Here is a 27,624-nt window from a genome sequence, read left to right as displayed (position 1 = left end):
ATTCAGAGAGATGAATAATTTTAGCATTCTTACGTTTTCAGGTTCTGACCAAATTAAGTAGTGAACACCAAGAGAAAATGAAAAGAGAAAAGGAATACCACGAAAGTAAAATGAGAGACTTGCATACAGAGATTGAAAAGCTTCATGACGACCTTTCTAACATGAAAGCAAAAGCGCGTCAAGAAAAAATCCGAGTAAAAGCGGACTTTGAAAAGGAACGGGAGCAAATGGAAGAGCAGTTTGAAAAAGAGAGGAGGGAGTGGCAGACCAGAATGAACATGATCTCAGCGATGCAACCGGCTAGAGATCGACAAAGAGTAAGTGCTTTGGGAATTTCTGTAAGGCCAGCCTAGTTTCCACTCAATACTTCCTTTTCAAAGGCAAAAACGGGAAACAAAAAAAAAGTTCCCAAGTGTTTCACCGCCAACGCCTTCAGTATTTCCCAGTAGAACAGGACGATTTTAATCACAAGGGATGGACAACAGCCAATCTATCTCTGACTTCTAGGAGCAGGTTTTTCCCGCTAAAAGTATCATATTTCCCTTGACGCGAAGATAGCTTTGTTTTACAACAACGGGCGTGCTGAATCCTCTAAGGGAGATCAGCTTTTATACAACGATTGGCTTGCTGAATCTCCCAAGAGAGGCGTTCTATAAATAAATCTACTCGAGAAAGGGTTGACTCATAGGCCAAGTATGGAAGTAGAGGCTCACCTTGATAAGCTCCTGGTATAAATAAGCACGAGTACATTTCTGAGACTAACAAAACTTGCACAAGCCCGTAGGGATAAATATTCAATCATGTGATTACTTGTTCATGATATACATGCAAAATGGAAAGACAGAAAATCAAAACAGGTGAAATTGTTTGGCTCATCCTCGGTGTAAAAACCTGTGAAACTCACGGATGACGTAACACAAAGGAAAACAAAAGAGCAAAAAAACATCAAACAATACCCTTACCCTACCACGAGCTAACAAAACAAAGAAAAAGTTTCACAGGTTTTTGCACCGAAGTAAACCCAGTTGTTTTCTATGAGGTTCATTCAACTGATTGATTGAAACAGATTATAACGTTTGCCAAATTCAAACTTCTGCAAGACTAAAGTTCAAAAGTCATTCAACTGAAAACTTGGAAACGTGCATTTGTAATTTGCTCTCGTGTTACATGGTCAAGTTTTTAAGGCTTTTGTTCGTCCCAGTCAAACTAAAAAAATAATAGAATCAAAATTCGCCGACAAGGTTGATATTTTCCCTGTATAGCTTAAGCATCGTGCAGAATGGCCGGACATGTAGCAATTATTCTACGAGGGCGCGCTAGATATGAAGTGATAAATAACCAGCTCTGCGCTACGCGCCTCGTTGGTTATAATCATTTTATATCCAGCAAGCTCGGGTAGAATAATTGTTTTATTAAAAACTCCATGATGTTCCTGGGGGTAGTATTGTCGACTAAAGCGTCGATTTCTGCCTCGGTCAATTCCGGTCCAAAACGGCTTTTGTCGGCCATTTTTTCTCAGAGCTGCAAAAATGTTTTCAGAGTTCGCTTTATTGCTGACGCGTTCCTTGACCATATTAGGAACAGCAGGTTTATGAACTGATTGCCTCTGTCTGGCGAGCCAATGAAAATCCTGGAAATCTGATATCCGTTGTTCAGTTTTTGCCAATGAGCAAGCCGAGCGAAGACGCAAGGCTTGCGAGGCTGGCTTTAATGCCGCCCGAAGTATTGCAGCATGCAGAAAAATTCTCGATCGTGTGCTGTGAAAAGTGTAATGTAAGTGTACGTAGTATAATGTAAGGTTCCCTGGAGATTTTAGTAGGGACCAATGAAAGCGCCTGTTTTGATGTGTGATGTCATTAGACAAACTTGCATGACGCGCGCGACTATTGATGATCTTAAGTCGAAAGTAAGTGAAAACACATTTTTTCCCATTTCCCTGACCATTGTGTTGTTTACACTTGCTTTAAGTGTTCTTTAATATTTATTTTCGAACCATCGTATTCTATATTGAGTAAACGAGCTCAAAACGGCCGCTGTTGTCAATTTCGGATTTCGGCCCGCGAGTAGAGCAGTTTGTTTTTCGTTTGGTAACCATTGAGATGTGAATTTAATTTAATTTTCAAAGGAAATATGTTGTCTGCAAAGTACACAATTCAACGATCAATCTGACTTTTAATCCATGGCCGTATCTTGCAAAACAAAAATTCTACAAGTGAAACAACTTTTGTGTGCAAGAGAGCTTGATTCCCCATTACGTGTTTCACACTGAAAAGTCTGAAAACGCTTTGGCGATTTTTTACATGGCACTGATTTTTTTCAACTTAATTATTGTATATTTCTGTATATTTTTGTTGACATTGTTGTTGGAGATATAAAGTGTGCAATTTCTATTATTGTATTATCGTTGACTAGATAAGTTGAGTTGCAGTACTTTCGAATAAAAAATTACAACTACTGTTGGGTATTTTGGAACTCTGATACAAATCTGCAAACTATGTATTATATTGACTGTTTCATTGGCACTTTGCTTTAGCTATTATTAGTTTATTAACATCAATTGTTCATTAGGCTCTCACGCGCGAAATTCAAACACTGGTAACGGCTTGACAAGCTTTCATTACAAAGAAAATGCGTCATTTTCCCAAAATGGCTCGAGAGATTCGCCTTTTTCTGCTCCTAGCAGGCACCAAGTGAAAAGACAAAGAGTGGCTTTCTAAAGATTAAGGATTTATTTATTGATCTCCGGTCTCAGATTTAGATTTGTCCAGCTACAACATATGTCCCTTTAATTTAACTTTGAAATTGCACAGAAACATAACATTCTTTGCATGGGAAGACCTATGCATTAGTATTCAGAGGCATTTTCCTGCTTCTGAGCGAATGGTAACATAAAACAAAGAGTAGCGTGAAACAAAGTAATTGGATTAATTTGTTTCACGCTACAGATTTGCATAGAAAGGGAAAAATAATATTAAAACGCCATTGTTTTAGTGGCGATTACTAAAGCGATGCCGTTGTTAATCGTAAGCTGTCTCCTAAGTTCAGTTCACCTTATTTACAAACAAATCATGTACAAACAAGACCAGGGTGGCCAACAGTTAGCATCGCTATTCTAGGCGGGCCACTTCAGTAGACTACGACAATATTACTGGCCTCTCACAAAAAATAAAATTGACATGAATTACACAAACAAACGCCTAGTAAATAAGAGAGAAAAGAGTTAAAGAAAAGCCATATCAAGCCAAGATCAATGTAGCGCCTGATATCCACATTCATCTCCTCAATTGAAAGAAACTTTATAAGCAATAACTACAGCTATAATCTACGATTGTAGAAAAGAAAACTCTTTTTTCTTATTCAAGAATGTTCTCTTCCTTTCCTCAGAGATCACCTCACACTGAACAACGACCACTTGACTTGAGCTCGAGAGCCTCGGAGTCATGGCATTGCGAGAGAGGGAGTCCCGGCAGGCGTTACGGTGGTGGAGATATCTAAGGCTATCCAGGGTACTACTACACCCCATAGTAACAAAAATACAAAGTTACCGATGTATTGGTTAAGAAAATTTCAGTTATCCAAGTCTCAAGGACTCTTCATTTTTCGAAAGCCCCGGTTACTGGCTCACACAGTTACGGCGGCTTCTTCACATGATCCCGGTTAACCCCACGGGTTTCTGTTCATATGGCGATTTTAATCCCGGTTTCCGAGATGAAAAGTGTTGATGCAGCCATTCAAGCCCCAGTTGTTTGAAGGGTGGATAGCGCTATTCACTGGATAAGTCACTATCCACTGGATAACTCAATTGGTTTTGCTAATGTTTATCCGCTGGAGAGTGATTTATCCGGTGGAAAAAGTTGTCCATATTTTGAGGCCAACCGAGGTCAGGTGTGAAATCTAACGAAGAAGCCTGGCGAAAATTTCTCCATTTTCTTTGTTTAAGCAACCTCAAAGTTATTTTGACTTGACGTTGAAAATATCAAATGAAACTATTCCGGGCTTCATCATGGAAGAAAAAAAAAGGTAAAAACTTGGTAATGTCAGTTCTGTCACGAAAATGCATTGTATTATTGCCCTCCTGGTAACCGGGCTGAAGTGTTAAAAAAGGCAAAAATGTCCAGCGCGCTTACCGAGATCCCGGATAGAAAAACCAAGAGCTCGGCAACTGAGCCAGCCCGCTCTCTCATATGAACAAATCACATCTTTTGCAAAGGATTTAGAGGTGAGGCCAGATCTCGGAAACCGGGACAGCCCGCCCTCTCATATAAACATATATAAACTTTTGCGAACGATTTAGACGTGAGGCGAGATCTCGGAAAAACGAACCAGCCTGGCCAACCGGCCAGGCCCTAAGAACAGGCAGGATGTAGGTTAGAGGACGTGTGTTCAAGTAATGTTTAAGGAGGCTCACAGTGGTCTTTTACGGTTTTAAGCACTGTCTATATTTTAGGAATTTAAATACCAAATCAACCAAAGATTCTACCATTTGCTAGTGACGATGTCTGGTTCAAACATCAATGAACAAAAAAAAAAGACCATATGACGTCATCAACAGTCACCATAGCAACGGTGTATCAGTGTGAATGAGACCGATCTTGGAGCTTTCAACGTGAATCGCACAAGAACGATCCCGGTGACCCCTATTTTTTAAATTTTAGCTCATCTTACTAGCGTAGGGGTATAATTGAAGATATTTTACAAAAATTCTCTGGACCGGATTTTGTCCCATTGCTAAAAATCGTTACATTTGAGTGGCAAAAAGTTTGCTCCGGAGAATTTTTTTTAAATTTCGCCTGCGGTTTACTTTCAGTACAAACTAACCAATTCTGCAGTAAAAATAATGGGTCACCGGGCTTGTTTTTACGTAATTTCCTTCGCGACATTTGAAAAAGCCTCTCGCGAACTTTTTGCACGGTCCAAAATCTAGCCGTTGCAAGATCGGACCGTTCGCATGCGCAAGTGTTATCCGCTGCTTCTTAGTTGAGCCCGCCCTTCCTTTGTTCCTGTGACCTACAGAATTTTGACCATAATAATAATAATAATAATAATAATAATAATAATAATAATAATAAAGGTCTTTATTGAGGTCATCAAACAAACTTTGGGGGGAGAAGATCCTTCTTGGGATACGAGGGATTATCCACAATACGACTCCATAGGCTCAAATCCCTATCTTTGATAATCTGTTTGATAGATGTTACACACTGTATGATTGTACCCAAATCTCAATGCCCTTTTCTGTAGCCTATAATTTTGACTCAAATACTTAATATAAAAAGAAACACTCCAAACTCGGATACAGTAAGTAAAGAGTGACATATTAAGAGAGTTGAAAAGATAATGAAGGTCGAAAATACTATAACCATTATTTTTGCACACTCTGAGGATATGAAATACGCTTTAGAGCTCTGTCCATCAAGTCATCTAGGTGCATATCCCAGTTGGTGGGAGAATCCTGAAATGTCCCTCCAAGAAGCTTCAGATACGACACACATTTAAAATCGAAAATTTCATAAGGGGAGGGCAAGGTTGTTCTTCCTTTCATGAAAAGTTCCTTGGTTTTACTCAAATTGAGTTTCAATAAATTCTTCACTGCCCAGACTTTAACATTTTCTACCTCCCTAGAGGCATAGTCATTGACATTAGGCCCAACGGGTATGCTACACGTAACGTCATCTGCATATTTAGTCATCAAGATATTTTTAGAAGTGGGAATTATATCATTAACCATGATAGTAAAAAGTATGGAGTTGTGATGTTATCAACGCACACCCTTTGTTTACGATCTTTCAGAAAGTCAATAACCCAGTTGACAATATAGGGGTTAATGTCGGCCACAGTCTTAAGCTTATCGATCACTATTCTATTCTATTTTACACCGTGTTACGTAAGGTACCTTCATGCCCGACTGACGTTCGTGTCCATTGAATACCTACTTGCAGATACCCGAACGTACTGTACGTTCGTAACTTGCTGATGATGATTATTCAGTTCTCGTTTTCCAGCTGGATGGTGAACATTGTGGAAAAAATACAGTTGCAACTTACAAACAAGTGGAACTAAATTGATCTAGCTATTCTTCTCTGGAAAGGTTTGCTGGAAGTGTTTTGCGATCGCTTCGAGAATTCGCTTCGTTCGAGTGACACGAGGTTTTGAGGTTTTGTGGTTTTGCTCGGGGTAGGAGGCATGCTGAGGATCGTTAGCAATCCCTTTGTTCCGAACTTCAAATACAATTCTCTTAGATGTGAGCAGGCGAGTCCGCTTCCAGCAATTTTCTGTGCAATTGACTGTTTGACTGCACCATTGTCTTCCTTGGGGTCGAAAAGTCTTGTGGAATGTCATGACGACGATTTTTTCTTTCGAGGTCCAAACACTTGGAAGAAACCGGAATTACTTTTATAACTAGTAATAGTTTTCACTACATCTGCCCCCGCCTAAGATAATACAGATGGCATTTGAGGTGTTTTCCAATTAATATGTGCCGCACATTGTGATGTCTTCATATTATTTTACATGTAATTAGGTAGGTAAATGAAAGTGAAAGATGCAATGAAAGGATGGGCAACAACAAAGAGCCTTTATTTGTAATTTCCATCAACGTTTATTTGATAGGCTATCAACTGAAAAGCAATTTACATAATTTTGGAAAATGCCTTGAAAATACGATAATAAAGCAGGAACAGGAACATTCAATGACTAGAATTAAGGCAACATTTCCATGTGGTCCTTTCTACGGTACCTTGAAATACCATAAAATAGGAACAAAAAACTCGCTTATTATATTCGGATCGCTGATTATTATTATCTGTGAATAAATGTTCTAAAAATGATTGAAGATTGTTTGAAAAAGGTGATACTGAGACTATGCGTTTGCTTCCTGTGGCCGAGTCTGTCGCCCCTGTTTCTTAATTCATTTGTGTCTGACTTTTCTCTTGGTCTGACAAATCGTCGCCCCTGTTTACGATTTGTGTCTGACTCCAGCAATACGATTTTCTATCAGATACTGTAATCTTTGATTTTCAAGGTAAAAGGTGAGGAGTATGGTCTATGCTGCTTTGAAACGGAAAAAAAAAAACGATCTGAGTTGCTATTAGAAAAATGTTTTCCTGCAATATTTGCCAATATTGAGCCAACTCAACCCTGGCGAGCGGGCAATGGTTTACTGTTAGAAGGGAAGCAGATGTGATCTTGTAACCTTTTGTTTTTCGGTAAGTGTCAACTGTATTTAGGGCTAGGGGACTAATTGGGGACACCGTAGTCAACTCATACCAAATCGTAGGTTGGTTTTTGAGGAGAGGGGAAAACCGGAGTACCCGGAGAACAGCCTCTCATAGCAGAGTAGAAAACCAACATACTCAACCCAAACGTGACGACAAGCCTGGGAATAGAACTAAGGCCATATTGGTGGGAGACGAGTGCTCTCACCACTACGCCATCCATGCATCCTTGTAGCGGCTTTTGTTGTTGTAAGCAAAGAATCTTGATCAGAGTCTTGTCCCAGCTTATACGAGGGATTTGACATCCTTTCTTTTGGTCAAAACCTGGGCACCCAACTGCATTTTTTAATTTGCCTCTTAAAATGGTTTCCGCCCCTCTCTTAAGGATTTTGCGCAATGTTTGGTTGCATGATTTTGAAAAGCTACGCAAGATTCCTTAGCCGGCTGAAAATGTGGCAGAGACTACTTGAAGAATGTCATAAGAATATTTGTGATTGATTATGTGAAGCTGAAAAACGGAACACAGAACTTGTTATTCCTTGAAGCTGTTGCTTTAGCAATGTTTTCAACGATTCCAGTTTGCATTAAGAGGCCATCCGCACCTGCCCCAGGGTGGGAAATCTTGCTATTTTTTACCGTTGTGTTTCTCCCAGGGAGTGGAACTTTGAACTATTTTGGGGAAAAAGTCAAAATCCCCAACCCTAGCCCGCCCCACTCGCCCGGGCTTAACATTGATAGGTGCATAAAGAGGAAACAAATTTATACCATTGTTTGTGTGCTCAAAAATTGCTTCCAAAGTAATCAGCGACGTGGTAATTTTCGGAAACGAAAAAAAGGATCTGTAAACATGCAACAATTAATGAGAATATATGCTTAGAACGGGATGCTTAATACTGAGAAACTGCAAAGAACTTGCATTCTGGAATTTTGGGTTCAATATATACAAAATTAAGACATTGCTACAACAAACCACTTATCAACAGTTTCACATGGTTGCTGCCGATAGACAGCAGTCATAGCCTTGAAACAATCGAGACTTTTGGTGCCATAGTTGGCTCGCATCAAGAAACAGCCTATCCGGAATCCCCTTACACGAGCACTCGAAGTCTAGCTAATCAGCGGCTGTCTTATAACACATGAAATTCGCATGGGCTATCTCTATTGTTTTTCCTCTCTTAGCGGAAGACTCGAGATTTACAGTCAAGTTGTTGTGTTTCTTTTTTCGTTTCTTTGATCGCTTTTGCCGATCTGTTTACAGTTATGATTACGTCTATTCGAGAAAGCATTCATCAAGGTCAAGAAGTCTTCAGTGAGCATTTCTAGAGGCAGACAGTGTGCATTTAAGTCATTTTAATTGATCGGATTAGGTCGATTCATGGACACAAACAAATATCGACGACATCTATGTCGTAGAGATCGCATGTATTTCATTTTACTAACTAATAAAATGGTACCCGATACCAATAGTCTTTCAATAAGCGAGTTAAATTAACTGATATTTAACAATTAGACCCGTAGCCCGCAAGGGCTATAGGTCAATAGCCCATGAGGCGAAGCCGAATGGGTCTACGACCCGTGGCCCTTGAGGGCGAAGGGTCTAATTGTTCAAGTATCAACCAACCAGTCGGATAAAAAAGGCAATAAAGTTAGCAAATAATGCAAGTTGAAGAGATACTTATTTGGGAATAAAGCGAAAGAAAGCGTCACCCTTTTCGTTACTCGAGGACTATTACTAATAGTCCTCTAGAAGCGTAGCCAATCAAAATGCAGGATTTGCATTAGTCCACTAGTTGGGTGATACTAAACAACTTTAGATGTTTGCAATCAAATCATATCATACATGTAAACAAAAATAAGTATAGGAAATCGTATGAAAGCGAGTGAATTTCGTGATTTATGGGTACGAGTGATGTTTTGAAAGTTCTCGAAACTTTCAAATCATCACGAGTGACCGTAAATCACGAAATGCACGAGCAAGTTCATACGATTTTTTTCTTATTATTTACTCAACAAAATCGTTCGATCGCTTTGTTTCCATAGCAACTTTCGAATTGCACTCCATAACCTATTTATGCATTCGCCAATTACGGTCATTGACCAATCAGAAACGCGATACTTTGTTGATAATAATTGATCAAATCCTTGCCACATCACTGTATATTAATGTTCTTCAGGTTGGAAATAAAATAAGTCACATTAACTTTGAAGTTCCCATTGTCGTATTTACATTCAAACATGCTATTAACGGCAGCAATTACTTCTCAATGAAAACTCGTAACTCTGGTAGTATTACACAGCATCCCCGTACAGAAATCAACGGTTCCGCGAATTGAACACGTATACCAGTAAAATTCAAAAGAAAAAAAACGGAAAATCAGTCAAGGCAGGTTCTTTCAATTTACACGTATCCACTGATACAAAACAACTTGCCTTGTCGCTGGAGAGAGTTTTACTTATGAGGCCATCGGTCTCATGGCAACGGATTTTAAAGAGAAAAGATAGTAGCCCCTTTTTGGCAGTAAGTGGCTGTTTGGATAGTTTTCATCACTTATCACTTAAAATTTCGAACTTGATCAAAGACGGCTCCCGCATTGATTGGAATTACTTGAAATATGCATGTAACATCTCAGGTTTATGGACAGCCAATAAAAATTCCCCGAGGTTTGCCACCTGCCAGCCAATTTTAAGGTACTTGCCCACCCGTAGGTCAAGAAAGGAAAATATTGCATAAAAAATAACAATAATTTTCTTGGTGGCAATTGTATCGACGAAGGAAGTCTCGGAGTCCCAAGAAAGCAAATTCTAAAGAAAGAGAAACAGCAGGTAACGTATACATTTAAGTGAAGTAAGGAACAAATCTTACTTGGCAAAACGTTAGTGCGATGTGCTGTAAGGCTGGACCCAGATTTAGGTTCCTACACCTTTAAGGAGGAAGAAAGTTCCCTTTGGCTTTTTCATGAAATTTACGACTGCAAATACTCAGACTTCAGGAAAATGATGCTATCCAATGAGTTCGTTTGGATACAGGTCATACCGATCAGATAAAAATGGCGATTCGAGTCTGCTTAGTACACAGAACGCGACAAGCAGGTCTTTAGAATCTTGAAACTTTCATTAAAAACACAGCTCATTTCAATTATTTCAAAAAGGACATAACTGTAAAGAACGCCTCGAGAACAGTTGCTCTCACAGAGACGGCTGCTCCTATTGTCAAGGAAGATGACATTTTAGATGTCTTTTCGTATTTTCAAACTTCATTTTTTAGTAGCTTCGCTTAAAATAGTATTGTTATTCATTCATTCGGCCGATTTCTGCCAATGTTAAAATAAAGAATTTCCCCATTGAATAAAACAGATTCTGATAGAAAATGTTTGGGTCCAACAAACACGCTGACCGCTGAAGCCACAAACAGACGCCGTAGTCGGTTTGGCTAAGGCGCCACAGCAATCTGCTGTAATATATACATTTTCACCGAAGATCAATGAAATTTCAATTATAGAGTAGATAGTTTTTTTTCACTGAAAAGTTCTAATTATAAAGAATGAGTGACAACGCAGATAAATTTCAGCAATGGGGAGACCACGAAGAAACAAAAGCCCATGCCATTAGTTCCTAGGCAACTCGATTGACTATGAAACTGAAGGCAAACAACCGCGAGTTTCTAAAAAACATTGAATAAAATGATCTTATCCACCCCAAGTCTGCTTATAACGCTTGAATTGGCAATTATTGCATTTAACAAGCTTGTAAAATAATCGCTGTTTTGGAGTAGTTGTAACTAATATCATTGACAAACTGAGGAAAAATTATGCACCCACGTAAAGCTGAATCTGGGTGGCTTGTGACAGTTCAGTTATGATACTCGTTTCGTATTTACTCAACTGTGAGTCACTGGTATTTGTTCATTTGTTGTTTTAAGTGATTAACAGTAGTTTCAAAACTGCTTAAAAAATGCACGAATTTCAACCAGATATTGCATCGTGCAAAACAGCATACAAATATGCCACGGTGAAATGGAAATGAAACCTAAGTCTAGTAAGATCATTCAACAATCATTGTCTTGAAATAAGAAATGTCAGCGGCAAAAATGATCAAGAATGATGCACACATACAGTACGTTTTAAAGAACAGGTATTTGAAAAGTGAAAACAAATTTTTCTTGTTCGAGTACCTGGAATTATTGAAAACATGGTTTTTCAGCTTGGCCCTAAATTTATGTCAGATATTAGAGCAACATTTTGTAAAATGCAAAATAAAAACCATCGGAAAACTTGTAGTAAAAGAAAGGTTTACAGTATAGCATACATCATGCAACTGGCCAAAGAAATTGAAAGCCTTCACCAGTGTTAACTGGCATGTATGAAAAAAAAGACACTGGCTGGATAAACTAATTAAATAATTTTCACCTTTCCATGGGTGTAAATAAATGTATCAAAAAGATCACGATGCAATTTCATAGCAACTGACTCAGCTTCTTAGAAACGGTATGTTAACGCAAAAAGCGCGCATTCAGAAATTTCCATAGTGTCTAACTGAAAATGGACGACTTCTCTGGCTGAAGAATACATAGATGTCGCTTAAACAAGGTAGATATTTTCTTTTGAAAATATTGTTTTCTTCGACAAAGAGCTGTCTTAATTAAGGAAATGTTAATATCTGCGCTTCGCACGTCTACCACTGGTAGACAGAGATTTCGAATTTAAATAATTAGTTCTTTTGGATGACATGTTCAAAGGAATATTTAAAACGGATATTAATTAAAGCAGAAGAAAAAGACATGTCGGTCAAAATGCACTACAAACAATGAAATAATATTAAAATAAGCGTTGAATCTTAAATTGCAACTTGGCAAGAGAACTTTGCTTTTTATTTTCGTAGATGCATTATTAAGGAAGACAGTGCATAAGGATGGAGAATTCAAGCGTTCAAAACGAAGAAACAGGAATTACTGTGAACGTAGAGGGCCAAAGTCAGAAGCAAACGGAGGAAAGTTACAGGCAAGAAATCGAAGATATTGTGCATGGATTTATCATCGAAAAAGACATTTTGGCTCAAGGGCACGAAGAAGAAATAAGGCGCATGAAACAGCACTTTGACCTCGAAAAAAGGCAGCTTCTCCAACAACTCGAAACTGACAAAGAGCAAATGATTGCGGCTTCAAGAATACGCGAAACTGCAACAACAGCGAATGCAGAGGTATATTTTGCCCAGCCCGAGGCGCTGATGTCCAACGCGGGACAATCACAATCGCTTTCCGAAGCGTTGACGAATCCAAGTCGATTGCGGAGCAGCTTTCACCGAAGATCAAACAGCGGTCACGACATCGACGAAGTTGATTCGAGTTTGATTCGTGAAATTGCCGAGGTGTATCTGAGAATAAATAATGGTGCTTTGACGAGCCAAATGCGACCAGAACTTGATCTCGAGGACAAATACGAGAGAGAAAAAGAGGTGCTAGAAAGATCATTTCAGTTAGAAAAACGCGAATTGAAACGAAAACTTGAGGATGAGTCTCATCAAAAAATGGAACAGGATAGGATGAAATATGAAGCAACAACAGCTGATTTGAGAACAACGATTTCCGAGCTGCAGTGGCAGAAGCGGGAAGCGGACAATCGGCTGCAGCACGAGAAGGAAAAATGGGAAATGACAGTGGAAAGAGAGAAAAATGAAATAGAGAAGCGTCATTTGCAGTTCATTCACGATACCAGAAGGAAGTTAGAGGATAAACACAGCGGCGAGCTTGAGAAACAGAGAATAAAGTATGAAGAGAACATTTCCCATCTGCAGACTGACATTTCCAAGTTGACAATGCAGTTGAGGGAGCTAAATGAAAATCTTAGCTACGAAAAGGAAATAATAGTGAGCAAGTTTGACAGAGACGTCAAGGAAATGGAACAAGCTTTCTTGGAACAGAGAAGTTCACTAAAAGGAAACATGGAAGCGGAATTCTTGGTGCGACTCGAACACGAAACTTCGCTGCTTAAAGCGATCAATGGTAAGTTAAAGGAGGATTTGGAACACATGGAAAAGGAAAAGAAAGATGCAGAGAAACGAGGTAAAGAGGAAAGGAGAAAGTTAGAGGAGAGATTTGAGGAGGAAATAACGGAAATGGAGCAAAGACAGTCTGAGGAGAAAAGAGCCTTGAAAATAAAACTTGAAGAGAAGTATCAGCTAGAGCTTGCTAGACAAAAAGGTGACCTGGAGGAAACTATACAAGAATTAAGTGACGAAATCGTTCTTCTTAAGGAAGAAAACGAAGAAATGGAAATAAATTTCGCTGAAAGGCAAGGCGAACTTCAGAGGCTATTGGAAATGGAGAAAGAAGGTATACAAAGAAAAATCGACAACGAAAGGGAGGAAATGCGGTTTCGAGTCGAAAAAGATATTTCTGAAAGGCTTATGTTGGAGAAGCCAACACAAAGTGAAAGTCTTCAACATCATGAACGGGACATGCTAATGATCCAGGCTAAATACGAGGAGCTTCAAATGCAAATGACTGCTATGCGACAGGAAAGAGAAATGCTTCTGAGAGACAGATCACATCTGGAAGGGAATCTGAAGAAGAGCAACGAGAAACGTGCAATAGAAATGTACGATGGAACTGGGAACCCAGGGGGGGTTCAAGATGGCGGCGTGAGAATCAATGAGATGCTTAGGGAGAAGGACAACGAGCTAGCGGGCATCAAGTTTGAGAATCAGAGATTGGAACTTGCCCTTTCAGCCAAAAGTCGCGAAAAAAGTGATCTGGAAGATGAGATAACAAATCTGAGGAGGCGTTTGTCTAGCAATGCGGAAGAATTTGGTGGTATCCGACGTACTGACAGTGAACTGACATTTGAGCAAGAGGTCATGAATAGGAAGGAAGGGGAAGTGGCAACACTGCAAAAAGAAAAGAAGGATCTTGCAAGCCGTCTCTCCTCATTGCAACATAAAAATGACGAGCTGGAAGATGAACTTGCAAGTTTAAGACGCAAAAAGCTAGAGGTCGAAGATGAAATATCTGCACTTAAACGAGATAAAACTGACTCAGACAATCAAGTAGCATCTCTAAAAAAAGATAAAGCAGAACTTGAAGAACTCATAACCCAGTTAAAGAGAAGGCGAGAGCAGCTAGAACATTCTATATCCAAACTAAAGAGAGTCAACGTTGAACTGGAACGTGAGATTTCCAATCTGAAAATGCAGAACTCTACCGTGGAAATAGAAGTTCACAGACAGTTTGATGATCAGTTGGAAAACGGCTCTCAAAGTGTTCTTAACAAACACATAACGCAAGATAGCATTTTACAAGGAGTCACACGGGAAAGCAACGACTCACGTGTGCTGGAAATCTACTTTGAAAGGCAGGACGCTTCTGTTTTGGATGAATTTAAAGATATCAACGACAGCGAGCTCAAAAGAAATGCCAAGACGATGCAAAGAATGATTTCAGACCTAAAGAGGGAAAGAGATGTGTTAGAGAGCGAAGTGAGAAGACTATCTGATGAAAAGAGAGGCCTTGACAATGGATTGAGAATTCAATTAGAAAACCAACGCGAGGGAACTAAGGCGAAAGATAAGCGCGATGCCACCCGCGCACTCCAAAAACAACAAGACGACTTAGAAAAGAAAATAGCTTCACTTAAAGAAAAAGAGGAGGATCTGAAAGACAAAGTGTCCCAACATAAAAGAGAACTTTCTGTCTTGGTAGGGAAAGTTAACGAATCAAGAGATAATCAGCTTCGATTGCAAAAAGAGATGAACACTGTAAATTATGAGAACCACAACCTTGAAAATGCGACTTTGGGAGAAAAGAATGCAGAAGAAAAACAGAAAGACAGTCCTCGGCGCGGGATAGATGGCAACAAGGTTGGTAAGAGTGCAGATGAAGAAATGTTTGTTTTGAGAAGGGAAAGAGACGCACTTCAAAGCGAACTGACAAACTTCAAGGAGGAATTTGTGCTCATTCAAAAAGAACTGTCAATGAAGACTATTCACAGCAACGAGGAATCATTCGAGATAAACCATCGAAAAATTTCCGAGTTGAAATTAATGTGTGCTGAGCTGGAAAGGGAAATGTCTGTTCTCATGACAAACAAAACACAACTAGAGGCCGAGATTTCTGATGCCCAGGACTGTGTTAAACAAGAGGAAATCAAACTAAACAATCTAAAAAGAGACAGAACGGACCTTGAGTTGCATATAACAACCTTGCAGAGCCAAAACACGAGATTAAAAGCCGAAGGATCTGTTTTGAACGATGAGAGACATAAAGACGAGAACGAAGTGGAAAGGTTAAGAAAAGAGAAAGCTGAAATGGAGAAAGACCTTTTTAGTCTGCAGATCAAAATGATGCAAAGTGAAAACACACCGCTAGACGTTAACGGAGCGGGCTCGAGAGATGAACAACGATCACTTTATAATAATATGGAAAGAGTAAGAAGCGAAGAATACACGCTCAGTCTGCAGAACGATACAGGTATACTTGAGGTTGAGGAAAGGGATCGAAATGAAGTTGGAAAACTGATGAAGGTAAGAGATGAACTCGAAAAAGACGTATTCAGTTTGCAAAATGAAAAAGGCAGACTTGAAGCGGAAATTTCAGTGGTTTATGTTGCATGGGAAACGAAGACAATTGAGATCGCTAACCTACAGAGAAATCTCCAGGAAATGACAGATCACATGGAACTTTTGAAAAAGCAAAAGGAATACATGCAATCAGAGATAATAGAGTTACGAAGTACCGAGGAGCTGGACCATGCAGAATTCCAAGAACTTCATCGAGGCAAGTCAGCAATAGAGATTCAGTTGACGGGACTAAGTAGGGAATACAAGAACCGAAGTGAAAATGGTGAACTGGGTGTAGCAGAATCGGATGTTCAAGAGCGCTGGCGATTCACAGTTGATGACACATTGTCCTCACAGGTTGTGACGATTTTTTTCATGAAATTAAAATGATTAGCATGTTGATAAATGTAATATATCTCTTCCATAATTAGTATCCTCAAGAAAATGATTCGTTGAATTAAAAGAGGTTTATAAAGAAAGCCTTCTTGGACAAGCTTCAAACAGCTGCTGCCAATCCAATACCATTAATGACGTAAAGTAATCAAGTTACGATTCTCGCAGTTATGAACAATTTTTTTGCAATTGCGTAAAGAAGCCTAGAAAAATTCAGGATTTCAACGGGGTTTGAATCCGTGACCTCGCGATACCGGTGCGACGCTCTAACCAAATGAGCTATAAAGCCACTGATGTTGGGAGCTGGTCCTTTGTGGGTTCCAATGTTCCCATGAGGAATGAATCAACGATAAAATGATAGATGAAATGGATCATATATGAACTGCGGATATGAAATCAAGTGAAGTTATCCTCGCAGTTATGAACGCAATTTTTGCAATTGCGTAAAGAAGCCTGAAAAATTCAAGACTTCAACGGGGTTTGAACCGGTGACCTCGCGATACCGGTGCGATAACAGTGCATTCAGCAGGTGCTAAGGCAGGAAAATATCATCATCAGCATCATCAGCGGCCCGTTTGTTTCGTCAGGGCCTCTGATGTGGCGCAAAACACTTTAAGGCAACCAGTAAAAAAAATAATGTAAAGTTAGAGTAATATTGCAGGTCGGACGAAAAATTGTCAGCTATTCACAAGAAGCAAATACCTGCAAAAAGGGGAGTGCGTAAACAGCCTGAAACCAGTTGTATTTTTTATTAAGCCACCGCCTTGTTAGGGCTTATTGCACTTTGCTTCCCTGCAATTGTTGTAAAGAGCCTGTATTCATTTACTTCGTTGTTATCTTTTAACCAACTTGTTCCCAACCTCAAATATACATGGACTATCTTGATGTCAAACGCCTACTAAAAGACAAAACCAATCGTTTTCTCACACCACTTTGCAGGAACATATGGAGACAACGAAACAAGACCTGCAGCTGGAAATATCGAGAATTCAAAAACTCAAGAACCACGAGGAAAGCGAGTTGGAGAAGTTACGAAAACAAAAATCTGAGCTCGAGATCAACATTGGTGACTTACAAAGAAAGAAACACGATATGGAAAATCTGACTCTAACACCAGAGCAATACGAGGTGCGAAAGGAAGAGGATCAAAGCTATTTTACAGACTACCGAAAGGAGCACTTTGGAGATTCAGAATACTTGCGCTGTGAGACACAACAGGAGCTTAATACTTCCCATCAAGATTCAGCTTCATACGACAGGTATTACAATCTGGAAAGTTCAATGAATAATTATAACTCCAAGGAAGGTTGTTCTCAATCTTCGCAAGTCTTGGCAACTTCAACCCCGTTGAAAAGTCCAGGGAATTCCGACGATGTTAAAGACGATAATCATATTACATCACTGAAAAGAGAGAGGAGCGAGTTGGAAAGCCAGATTTATGACATGCAGATGCAGTTGGAACAGCTCCATACAGAGGTGACGGGATTGGAGAACAGAAAAACGATTCTAGAGGCAATACATGGAGCATACTCTCCCGTCGAAATGAGAACAGAAATGATGAATGGGTATGATGTCAGCGTTGATGTTGATTTGGATCTAAGCACTCCAAGGACCATCACAGAGGTAAGGGAGTGAGATAACTTGCTAGAATTTGATGAGTAAAAATGTCAGAAGGAAAGAAAATAGAGTGAAGGAAAAGGGATTGCCCATGGCAATAAGTGTATTTCTTATCTACCGGGTTCTTTATTAAGCCGTGAATATAAGTTCTGCATTTTAAGTATACCGACAATGGAAGTTCAAAAATTTATGGATGGTTTGAAGGTTCGAGTCATTGCTGTTATCTAAAGCGACGACCAGAATGTCCCGGACGTAATGAAAAAGAACCAGAAGTGTGGATCGGCAACTTTTGGTTGATCTTTTTGGCGTCCAGGCTCGGGTTGCTCGAAGCATGGTTAGCGCTACCCAGTGTTAAATACCATGGATAGCTCTCAACGGTTAGCGCGAGCAACGTCCCCTGTGCTAGGTGAATCTTAAGCTCGACCACTGGCAGATGAATTCAATTTAACCCAGACTGTTCCATCAGGACAAACAATTAGTAGACATGAATGTGAAATAAAGTCAGACACCTTTTTGAATAGTCAAGGTGTCCATCTGGTCATGCATTGTCCCCACCCTAATTGCGTTCAGGCAATTAACATAAATAACTCAATTATTGAAACAAGCTCTTTAAGTCTTTAAGTTCTATCGCCTTGGTGCGAAAGGTTTGAAAAAAATATTCAATTAAACTCGTTCTATTCTTCTTAGCCAACTCTCGGCACGCTCATTATGCCTATACCATTCCAAACAAGAGAAAAAGCGACTGTTTCAGGTGAAATTTTTCAAGAATATATAGCAAAAAATTGACTGACAAAAAAGATACTGTTTCAGTTTTAATTTTGCACCGCGGCAGTACACCCACGGCCAAACTGGAAATGGCAAACCTGAGCTCAAAGGAATCGTTAAAAGTAATAAGTGAAAACGACCTTGAGGTACGTATATTAAAAACCCTTTTGTGTTTTCGTACGTAAGGACAAGAAAGATAATCTGATCCGTGAATATGAGGACCAGATTCAGGGACTGAAACACACCAAAGTGGAATTAGAACAAAAAGAGAGTCTTTTGGAGTGGCAACTGGAAAATATGAAACAAAAGTTGGATATCCAGGAGATCTGCCACAGAAGAGAAATTAGTACTTTAAATGAGAAGGTAAGATGGTAGTTAACGATCAAAATTTGAGTTTTCATTTTAAATTAATAGAATTTAGTAGATAAAAGAGAACATTGAATAGAAAGGTAGCACTACAAACCTAACACGTGATCGGAAAATTTCTTTTAAGATCTAAGCTAAATGGCTTCATACATTTCTTCCATAACTTTCTTATTTTCCACTTCCTCCCTTCTTCGACCTTTCTCTCCTCTTTCCAGTTTTATGCCCTTTTCACCTTCCTCCAATCAACGGTCATCTACCCTCTCCCTTCCTCTTACATATCTATTCCTCCTCCTTCTCCCCCCCCCCCACACCTTCCTCCTCCTTTCCTCCTTCCTTCCCCCCCCCCCCCCTCTCGTCATCATCATCATTATCATCCCATAAGTTCATCATTTATATATTTATCTTTTTGGACTCTGTTTCACTCCAGTTTAGGAGAGCTGGTGATCATAGTCCATTGATGAACTGCAATGGGATCTAATCTTCATCACACTTACGTAAAACCATACTACCCATTACTGTTCAAAGGAAGATGTTCACAAAGATGTTTCTTCTCCCTTTAATTTTAAAACTTCCCAGGAGAGATTTAGATGAATTTATATCAGTTCTTGCAAATGTCTTTTACGTTTTCTTGAATCAGAGACATTGATGCTGTTACAAGAAATACATGTATGCTATGCAGCCCATAATTTATAAAAATATCCCTATGTGTAAGTGTGAATTATTCGATGCCACGAGTTTATTACTATATACTGTATTTGTTATACAATTATATCAGCGAAAAATGAATTAAGAATATAGTGAAAAGTGAGGCAATGTCAGTGACATTGGTATTGTAGTTCATAATTTTAAGTAGTGCTTTCTTGAAAGTGGAACTTATCACAAATCAATTCTCCAAGAACAGCAGCAACAACTTTATGCTACCTACAACCAGATAATTTGCTCTATATCAAACGAATAGCAAGGGTTAAAACGTAAGACACTCATGTGTTATAATTATTATTGTGCATATAATTATACAACTGGAGTCAAAAAAGTATCAAAAACAAAATACAAAAGCTGGTTATTAAACGTACTCATTAACACCAAACTAGTACAAATTATAATTTTATTGCTTGAGTACCTTGCCTACTATGGGCAGCTTCTGCAAGTACCGGAGCAGAAATTATGTAAAACAAAAGAAACAAAAGGCAGAAAACAAAGCAACTCCAAATAATCCCAAGAGACCAAAAACACAATGCTTTCCGGTACCTGCAGAAAGACCCCTACTCTGATAATCACTGATCACTTGAGAGTCTGCCATCTGCAATTTACAATATGCTGGTACATTGCAATGGGTGGATATAATTGATTTCGGTATTAGCAATTGAATTTCACAATAAATACATCTGTTAGCAATTTTAAGACTATGGACAAATGGCTGTTGATTCATGGATGTTATCAGGTTTGTCTTTAAAACATGCAAAATGATTTTCCAGCTTTACTGCCTTTAGCCAAATGAATGAGTCAAAAACTCAAGGCATTGGGCCACCAATAGAAGTGTATATACCAGTACCATTGTTTGTCTTATTGACACATTAATTAAAGCTTTAAAACGAATCTTACCTCATATTTCAGAACCTGTCATTCAATGGCTTCCATGGCAACATACGAGATGACAGCTTGCAGGAATTCTACCAGAAGCTGTCTTATTTCCTCACATCAGGTGAACATAGCAACAAGGAAATCATGGAGGAAATTGAAAGGCAAAGTTCAAACCTTCAACTGAAGGTAAATCAAATTAGGCTGAATGAAGTCCGCCAATCCACTGGGGATGTGAAAATCAAAACTGTTGCTTGTTCTTTGATCTGTCATGATCTGTGAGTTGTGAGTGAACGAACAACGCATATTTAATCTTAACCCTTGTGGCCTCAGAATGAACTCGCTTCAGTACTGTTTCGACCTCCAGACCGCATTTGTCGGCCATTTCCTCGGTAATCTCGTTCCCAGGGTCTCTCTTCTCTGCCTCCTTTGTCTCCGAGTCAACGACAAAGGAGCCAGAGAGGAGAGACCCTGGCAACGAAGTTGTCTTCTCGGTCGCGTTGGTCTACCATAAACCCACTAAGTTGAGAACAGATGAAACTGCGACGAACAGACATGTCATAATTGCTGTCTTCTCGACGGAAATTTTCTTATGTACACGGTCTTTTTGCATTCGCGCTAAGAAACATAGTCACGAAATTTACGTCACGCATGCGGTCACGCTCGTAATGAAAAGTTCATTGAAGAGGAAACCAAAGGTCGCTGTAAACATAGTATCTTTTTCTTAGGAATATGTCGACAAAAAGGATGCAAAAGATGACTTGACTTCCCAAACAGTAAATCTGGAAAGAGACAGGTCTCTACCAAAAAATAAAACCACACTTGCAAAGCAATATGCAAAGCAGTTAAAGACACAGGTGAGAATAGTCTTTCATAATCGTTCTTTACCAGTGCAATTTTATGAATGACTTTTGTCATTGACGACCACACCAAATTACAAACCTGAAATCTGAAATCTATCTTCTCTCCTACCTTTACCATTCCGGAAACGAAACACTATTTCTTTTTTTGAAATAGTTTCTTGTTGGTTCTGGTAAATTGAACGCAACTCTGGGTTTGTTTGTTTGCGTTGTCATGGAAAATAAGCCTTTTTCTTTTCGGATTTTGCGGGGTTTTTTTTACGCTGAAGAATCCATGAATCCGAGATCACAAATCCGTTTTTGGATTTTCGAAAAAAAACGCACCCTAAATTTACGTTGGAAAGGGTTGACTCAAGGAATTAGTGAAAATAGAGGCTCCCCTTGATGACCTCCTGTCAAGGCCCCGTCTCAGCCACAACCCTTCAGTGTTCGTGGATTCTCTAGGACGTTAAAGATCCCACACATCCTTGTCAAAGACAACAGCACGCAGTCAGTCCCTGTGTCCACGTGTTTAGGTGAAAACTATGATTTCCGCCAAAAAGTGACAGGTGTGGTAGCGATGTCTCTAATAGGTTATTAAAGAGTGCATATGGCTCAAATATGGCCACCTTCTTAGGATGAACAGCCTGCATTAGTCAAGGAGGACCTCGCCCGGTGCAGGAACTGTGATGTAGATTTAATGTTGATACACGTGCAGATGACGATGGTTTTAATTGTTTTACATAAAACATCAAGGCAATATGATCTTACTGAAAGGTACTCACCAACGAAATCATACGATAAGATCGTTGAGTTCCCGGGAGAGGGGGGGGGGGGGAGGGGGTGGGGAGGAATAATCGGGAGTTCATTATTCCATTATTATTGCTCGAAAATTTTCGCTATTCCATTATTCCAGTGAAAAAGAACTCATTATTCCGTTGAGAAGATCTACTTATTTCCGGTCGACAAGGGGATAATTATTCGAAAGGAAATCGTTATTCCGTTATTCCGCCCTACAAAATTTCCTTCATCCTTATTCCATTAGCCCTCTAACCCCCCCCCCCCCCCCCCCTTCCTTCCCTTCTCCCGATTGTGTTGGGAGGTTACAAAACAGCCCGTTGCAGGTTGGTTGTCCATTCATCCATTCTATACCGACGACTTTCGTGTTGGACCGAGGTTTCACTGTACCTTGTTATCGTTGCTGTTTTGCAAAGTAAGCGATAGTCTGTGGAGATTTTAATTCTCCGCCGCTCACAGTAATCACTGATGATGAAAACTACAACAATTGCTGATGATAAAAGTAATATTTCCATGGCTCCTTTTACTTTTGTTGTCACAAATGGTGTCAACGAGTTTCCAACCGTTATACCCGATTATTTATAACTATGAATAATTTAATTAAACGAATTAAAACGCTCGCATTGCCACGGTCTGAAACGGAAAAGACTTCTTAATGATTCACTGAAGCCCATATTTCGTACAGAATACAATACAGAGACGATTTTCATTTCATTTTCTTTTCAGATGGACACTGCTGAAAATCAACTTAAATCCTGTGAGAAAGTAATCCACCGATTATATGGTGAAAACACAGATCTCGCAAAACAGAATCAAAATCTTGAGGGAAAACTCAAGTCGGCAGCCCGTTCCCAGGAGACACTTCAACGCAAAAAAGTCCTTCTACAAAAGCTTGTGGAAAAACTCAGCAGTCACATGGGAAAGGATGCGATTCAACAATCCTATTTAGTTTTCGAGCTCGATAAAGGTGTATCCATATGAAAGAGTTTTTAGATTTTTAGATTTGACAAACTCTTGTGGGTGGGGTGGGTGATAATGGTTCGTGTGTGGTGCGTGTTGCCCTAGCTCACTATCATGTGCCAGGAGCCCATGATAAGTAGGAGCCTCCCTATGCACTATATCCTTGAGTCAACCCTTGCGAGTATCTAATCTAAGAACTAACCCTTCAGCAGGACACTACATTTACATCAATTTACATCAATTTGCACAATTTCCATACATTGTTTCCGCTATTTTTGTCTTCGTTTGAGAATACCTTTATTCTGATTGGCCATTCTAAACAGCGCGTGCAGAGCGGAAGAACTCGTGGCGTTCTAAAAATAGAAAGATAGGCGCAAAGGGTCACTCATAGGGGTTGTATGGGAGAGGCAAGCTCCTACTCATGGCGTCCTCCGAGTGCGCATGTCCTCCTCACATCATCGACAGTTGTGTCATTTGCTTTGCATGCAGAGAATAGCAAGGAAATGTAACATCCAAATTATATAAAAAGGATCAGTAGTAAGTGGATGTGCAGAGCTTTAGTGGCGAACGGCAAACGTGAAACGTCACTTTGAAATGTGCGTTTGGCCAAGACTCAGTCAATCGAATTCATTTCATTTCGGCTCTTTTCTTATAATTACGGTAACCTGTTAGCTACAGCAATCAAACAAGTTTGGTTTTATACATCGTAAGCAAAAGTCTGCCATTTGACAATTGTTGTCAGTAGGTGGAGGTTTAGTGGTAATTATTTTCTTGTTTAGTGTCGCCGTACTGAGCAATCTCAGAGATGATGATCTGGGGTATCATTGCACCTTACCGATACGGGAATTTATCAGCTTGCTCAATTCTTTGGGAATTTTTTGTTTTCTTCATAATGTGAATTTTTTGTAGCCTCTCGTGCCTAGCATGTTTTACTGATAATGGAACGGTTTTATATAAAACTTAATAAAGCAAATTAAGTTCTGTCAGAGCATTTTTCAGTGAAAGGATGCGTGGTATTAAATTACATGAAATGAAATTTCGTGATTGCCTTGGCTTTCCATGCATACGCTTGAAAGGAAATCAAAAGCAAGAACTAGCTGGTACTCGTTTTTCCGCGGTCAGCGCACGTTACAAGTACACGCTCTATTTGCTTCCACTTCTTTAATAACCTACTTTGATTTTCTGCATCGGCTGTGATTACATAACTTTAAGGTCGGCACACATGTACACTAAGGGACATGTAGCAGGGACAGGGACATAAAGCAAGGATAAGCCATTTCGTGTGTACCCATAGGACGCATGTTGCAGGGACAGTACGCAAATTGTTGCCCACGAAGCGGATTGAGGCATTTTTCTCTCCATAATCCTTGTGCTCCCTCTCCCATAGCAGGGGGTTATCTTTGTAAATCATCAATTTTAGCGGTTGTTACGCTCCACGACGTTTCCTCAATAACATCGCCTCCTTGAAAGACCGCTACTGAAGGTACATGGGATGACAACAACGACATTTTATTCAAGTATTCACTACTTTCACAAATCCCAGAACACACCTCTTTTACTTTTACCCCCCCCCCCCCTCCCCCCAAAAAGAATCTGCATAAGCATTGTTTTAAACTTCTCTTGGGACATTTTTATGTCCCAGGAGAAATTGCAAACAATGGTTGTGCAAAAGTTTTTGGGGGAATAGAAGTGTATTATGGGATACATACATACATACATACACACATACATACATACATACATACATACTTAATTGACCGCTCCCCATAGGGGCTTTTCAGGGCCAATGAAACACAATCAACGAAACAATTGAACACAACAAACTACAACTGTTAAGAATCCCAACTGGCCGGAGGCAAACCAGTTGGCTATTTACAAGTGCAGCTGGGAAGTTGAACCAGGGAATACCGGGAACAAATTCAAAGAGTGGTCAGAGCGGGTCTTGAACCCGGGATCTCCGAGTCTCAAGGCAAGCGCCCTAACCACTCGACCACACTGCCTCCAGTGGGATTGTGCAAGTCGTGAATGCAAACAGATAAGCGTATCAATGTAAACGAATGAAGGGACAAATATAAGAGAAAAATACGAATTCACGCAACCCGCAGTTAGCAATAGCTAGTCGAAGATAGCCAATAGCGCGTTTCATTAGCTCATTTCTAAGTTGTAACGGACAGTTTGCAGACCAGCGCAAACGATGCGACATTAAAAACTGAGGTCATTTTGTCCCCGCTTCATGTCCAACGCATTCAAACCTGCTGAATTTCATGCAACATGTTGCTGGGACAAAAGAAGTTCTACGCGAGAACGGGCAAAATGTTTCCTAGTGTGTGCCAACCTTTTCGACGTTTCTTTCGCGTCTCATAATTCAAAACCGAGTCATTGGTTTTGTGCCACTAAACTCTGACTGGCCAAACATAAGTAACCGGGTCTGATGTAATTGGTTTTTATCGCCCAGCTCAATTATGGGATTAGCGTATTACGTCACGCGCAACGAATGTTTTAGTGTGCTCGCATAATATGGATGAATAGGTCCTTTTTTGATCTCTCAGTGAAACATAAGAGATAAAAAGTATTTCTCTGTAAAATATTTCTGAAATATTTCGCTCTTTCCCTGACAAGCGAGATAAATTTGTAACCACCAGACCGGGCATGCATTTTCTGTGACAAGGAGATGAAAACTGAACTTATTATCGTGAAGGAACCTATTCGTCTGTCAAAAAGCAAAGCTCTCGCTTTTCTATCGTTGGTTCCTTTAGAAATTCAACCTTGCTTTATCACAAGACGAAAAACCCTATCAAACTGAAAATTTGTGAAAAGATAAATCTTCAGCTGTTCTAATAACTAACTAAACTAAAATCTCAAAAGGATTGACAATTCCATTTTTTTTTTAGTTTTGATGACGTCACGTAAAAACCAAAATTGGTTTCCTGTCACTTCCCTGCTAAGTGGTGTCTTTGTGCACAGAGTCTTCTGTGCGTATTTTGTTAGGTTTGAGGGGTTGGTCGTAATGCGTAGATTTCTCATTCTCAATTCTCAATTCTCAACTCATTCTCATTCTCAACTCATTTGACTACAGTGATATACAATACCAAAACAATATCGTGTACTATTAGAGCTACATATTACGCAAAGACAACTTGAATATCCGGGCAAAACACAGCTAAGTTGACAATATGGAATAAAGCACTGTGTTACTGCACTACCACACGTACGCAATGCATGCCTATTTTTTCTAAAGATGACAGGAATGTTTTCTTTCTGACAAATGATTAATAGCCTGGTATCCAGGTTTTAACCTTAGAAAAAGACCATTTTTGTCGTATCAACGTGTGAGTCAAAGGGCCTCTGCTGGCACGACTTCTGGGTGACCACTTAAATGGTTTTAATGACCCCCAACTTGTCTGGAACGCTGCAGTCCGATACCACCCAATTCAGCCCCTTCTGTTTTTGAGTAACACGTACCACAGGCAACCCAGTGTACACTTATGGAGCGTCTAGTTTATTTACAACTTGCCTTTTTACGTGGGATGCCTGTGGCAGACCACGTTTATAATTCGCTTGAGTGTCATTTTCATATGCATCGCAGTCAGGCCAGTCTTAAACGTCGCATGTGCCGAATCTAATGCAAATGAGCGAAAACAATAGATTTTTTCTCATTTGCATTAGATTCGGCACATATAAAATACGACGTTTAAAACGGGCCTCAGATACGGTAATTAGCCACGGGCCTGTCACGAAACTCTTGGCTTGATACTGTCAAGTCGGACAAACAACACTGATGCACGTCTCTTTATGTTTTTTCTCCCTAAAGGTAATGGGAAAATCACACACAACTCTTCGCTTCTTCGAATTACAGCGTCTCCAGTCTGAATTCGCAGAAGAGAGTATACTTCAAGTGATCTTCGTCTTCTCTAAAAGCAACCAAAGAACCACCTAAGCCTTCTTTAAAATCGATTCTGTCGATCAAGCGCAACAGAACAGCCAGGAAAGGGAGAATATTATACCTCTTGCTTTCATTTCCGGTTCCCATCGTAAATAAATGTAATGAAAATTGCTTTTATAGAATGTGAGCACATGCAAATAACACAAGGAAGGGTTACGCTTTTACAAACGTAGGTCGTGTAGCACTCTATATTTCAACAGACTTAACTGATTAGAGTGTACTGTGAAGTGCTAGTCTTGTACCCCATATGAACCATGTGAGCGTTAGCCCTACTAATGGAAATGGCCCCACACAAGGACAGAGAAAAACTCTGACCAGGGTGGGAATTGAACCCACGACCTACAAATAAGATCAATTCATGAAAACGCTAGAAGTCGGAAAGGAAATGTTCGATTCTTATCACAGTTGACCGTCCTTAGCGCTTTTACCACTTCCCTTTTGACTCTCAGTCGGTTTCAGGGATCAGCAGTGACATTTGCTACCAACCTTTAAGTTAAACACAAACAGCATCATTCCACGTAAACGCGACCAGGCGTCTTGTTCCAGCAAATTTTAGTTTTTGTCAAAATTACCAAATTACCATTACTTTCATACTTGTCGT

At 39.7% G+C, this 27,624-nt stretch overlaps 1 protein-coding gene across 1 annotated transcript in view; it reads left to right on the top strand.

Annotated features, from left to right (window-relative positions):
* Nucleotides 1–24,079, top strand: part of LOC137991202 (golgin subfamily A member 4-like) — a 30,237-nt gene extending 6,158 nt beyond the window's left edge. The window contains exons 2-10 of the mRNA XM_068836316.1: nt 42–317; nt 1,579–1,773; nt 5,791–5,884; nt 12,106–16,121; nt 17,097–17,780; nt 18,726–18,902; nt 20,520–20,672; nt 21,212–21,340; nt 22,847–24,079. Of these exons, the coding sequence (XP_068692417.1) occupies nt 42–317; nt 1,579–1,773; nt 5,791–5,884; nt 12,106–16,121; nt 17,097–17,780; nt 18,726–18,902; nt 20,520–20,672; nt 21,212–21,340; nt 22,847–23,101 (5,979 nt within the window). The 3' untranslated portion in view covers nt 23,102–24,079. The remainder of the gene's footprint in view (nt 1–41; nt 318–1,578; nt 1,774–5,790; nt 5,885–12,105; nt 16,122–17,096; nt 17,781–18,725; nt 18,903–20,519; nt 20,673–21,211; nt 21,341–22,846) is intronic.
* Nucleotides 24,080–27,624: the final 3,545 nt, after the last annotated feature.

Source organism: Montipora foliosa, chromosome 2, assembly GCF_036669935.1.
Source record: "Montipora foliosa isolate CH-2021 chromosome 2, ASM3666993v2, whole genome shotgun sequence".
Classification (NCBI taxonomy): Eukaryota; Metazoa; Cnidaria; class Anthozoa; order Scleractinia; family Acroporidae; genus Montipora; species Montipora foliosa.
The sequence above is the reverse complement of the archived record's forward strand: the minus strand, read 5'-3'. Positions and strand labels throughout refer to the sequence as shown.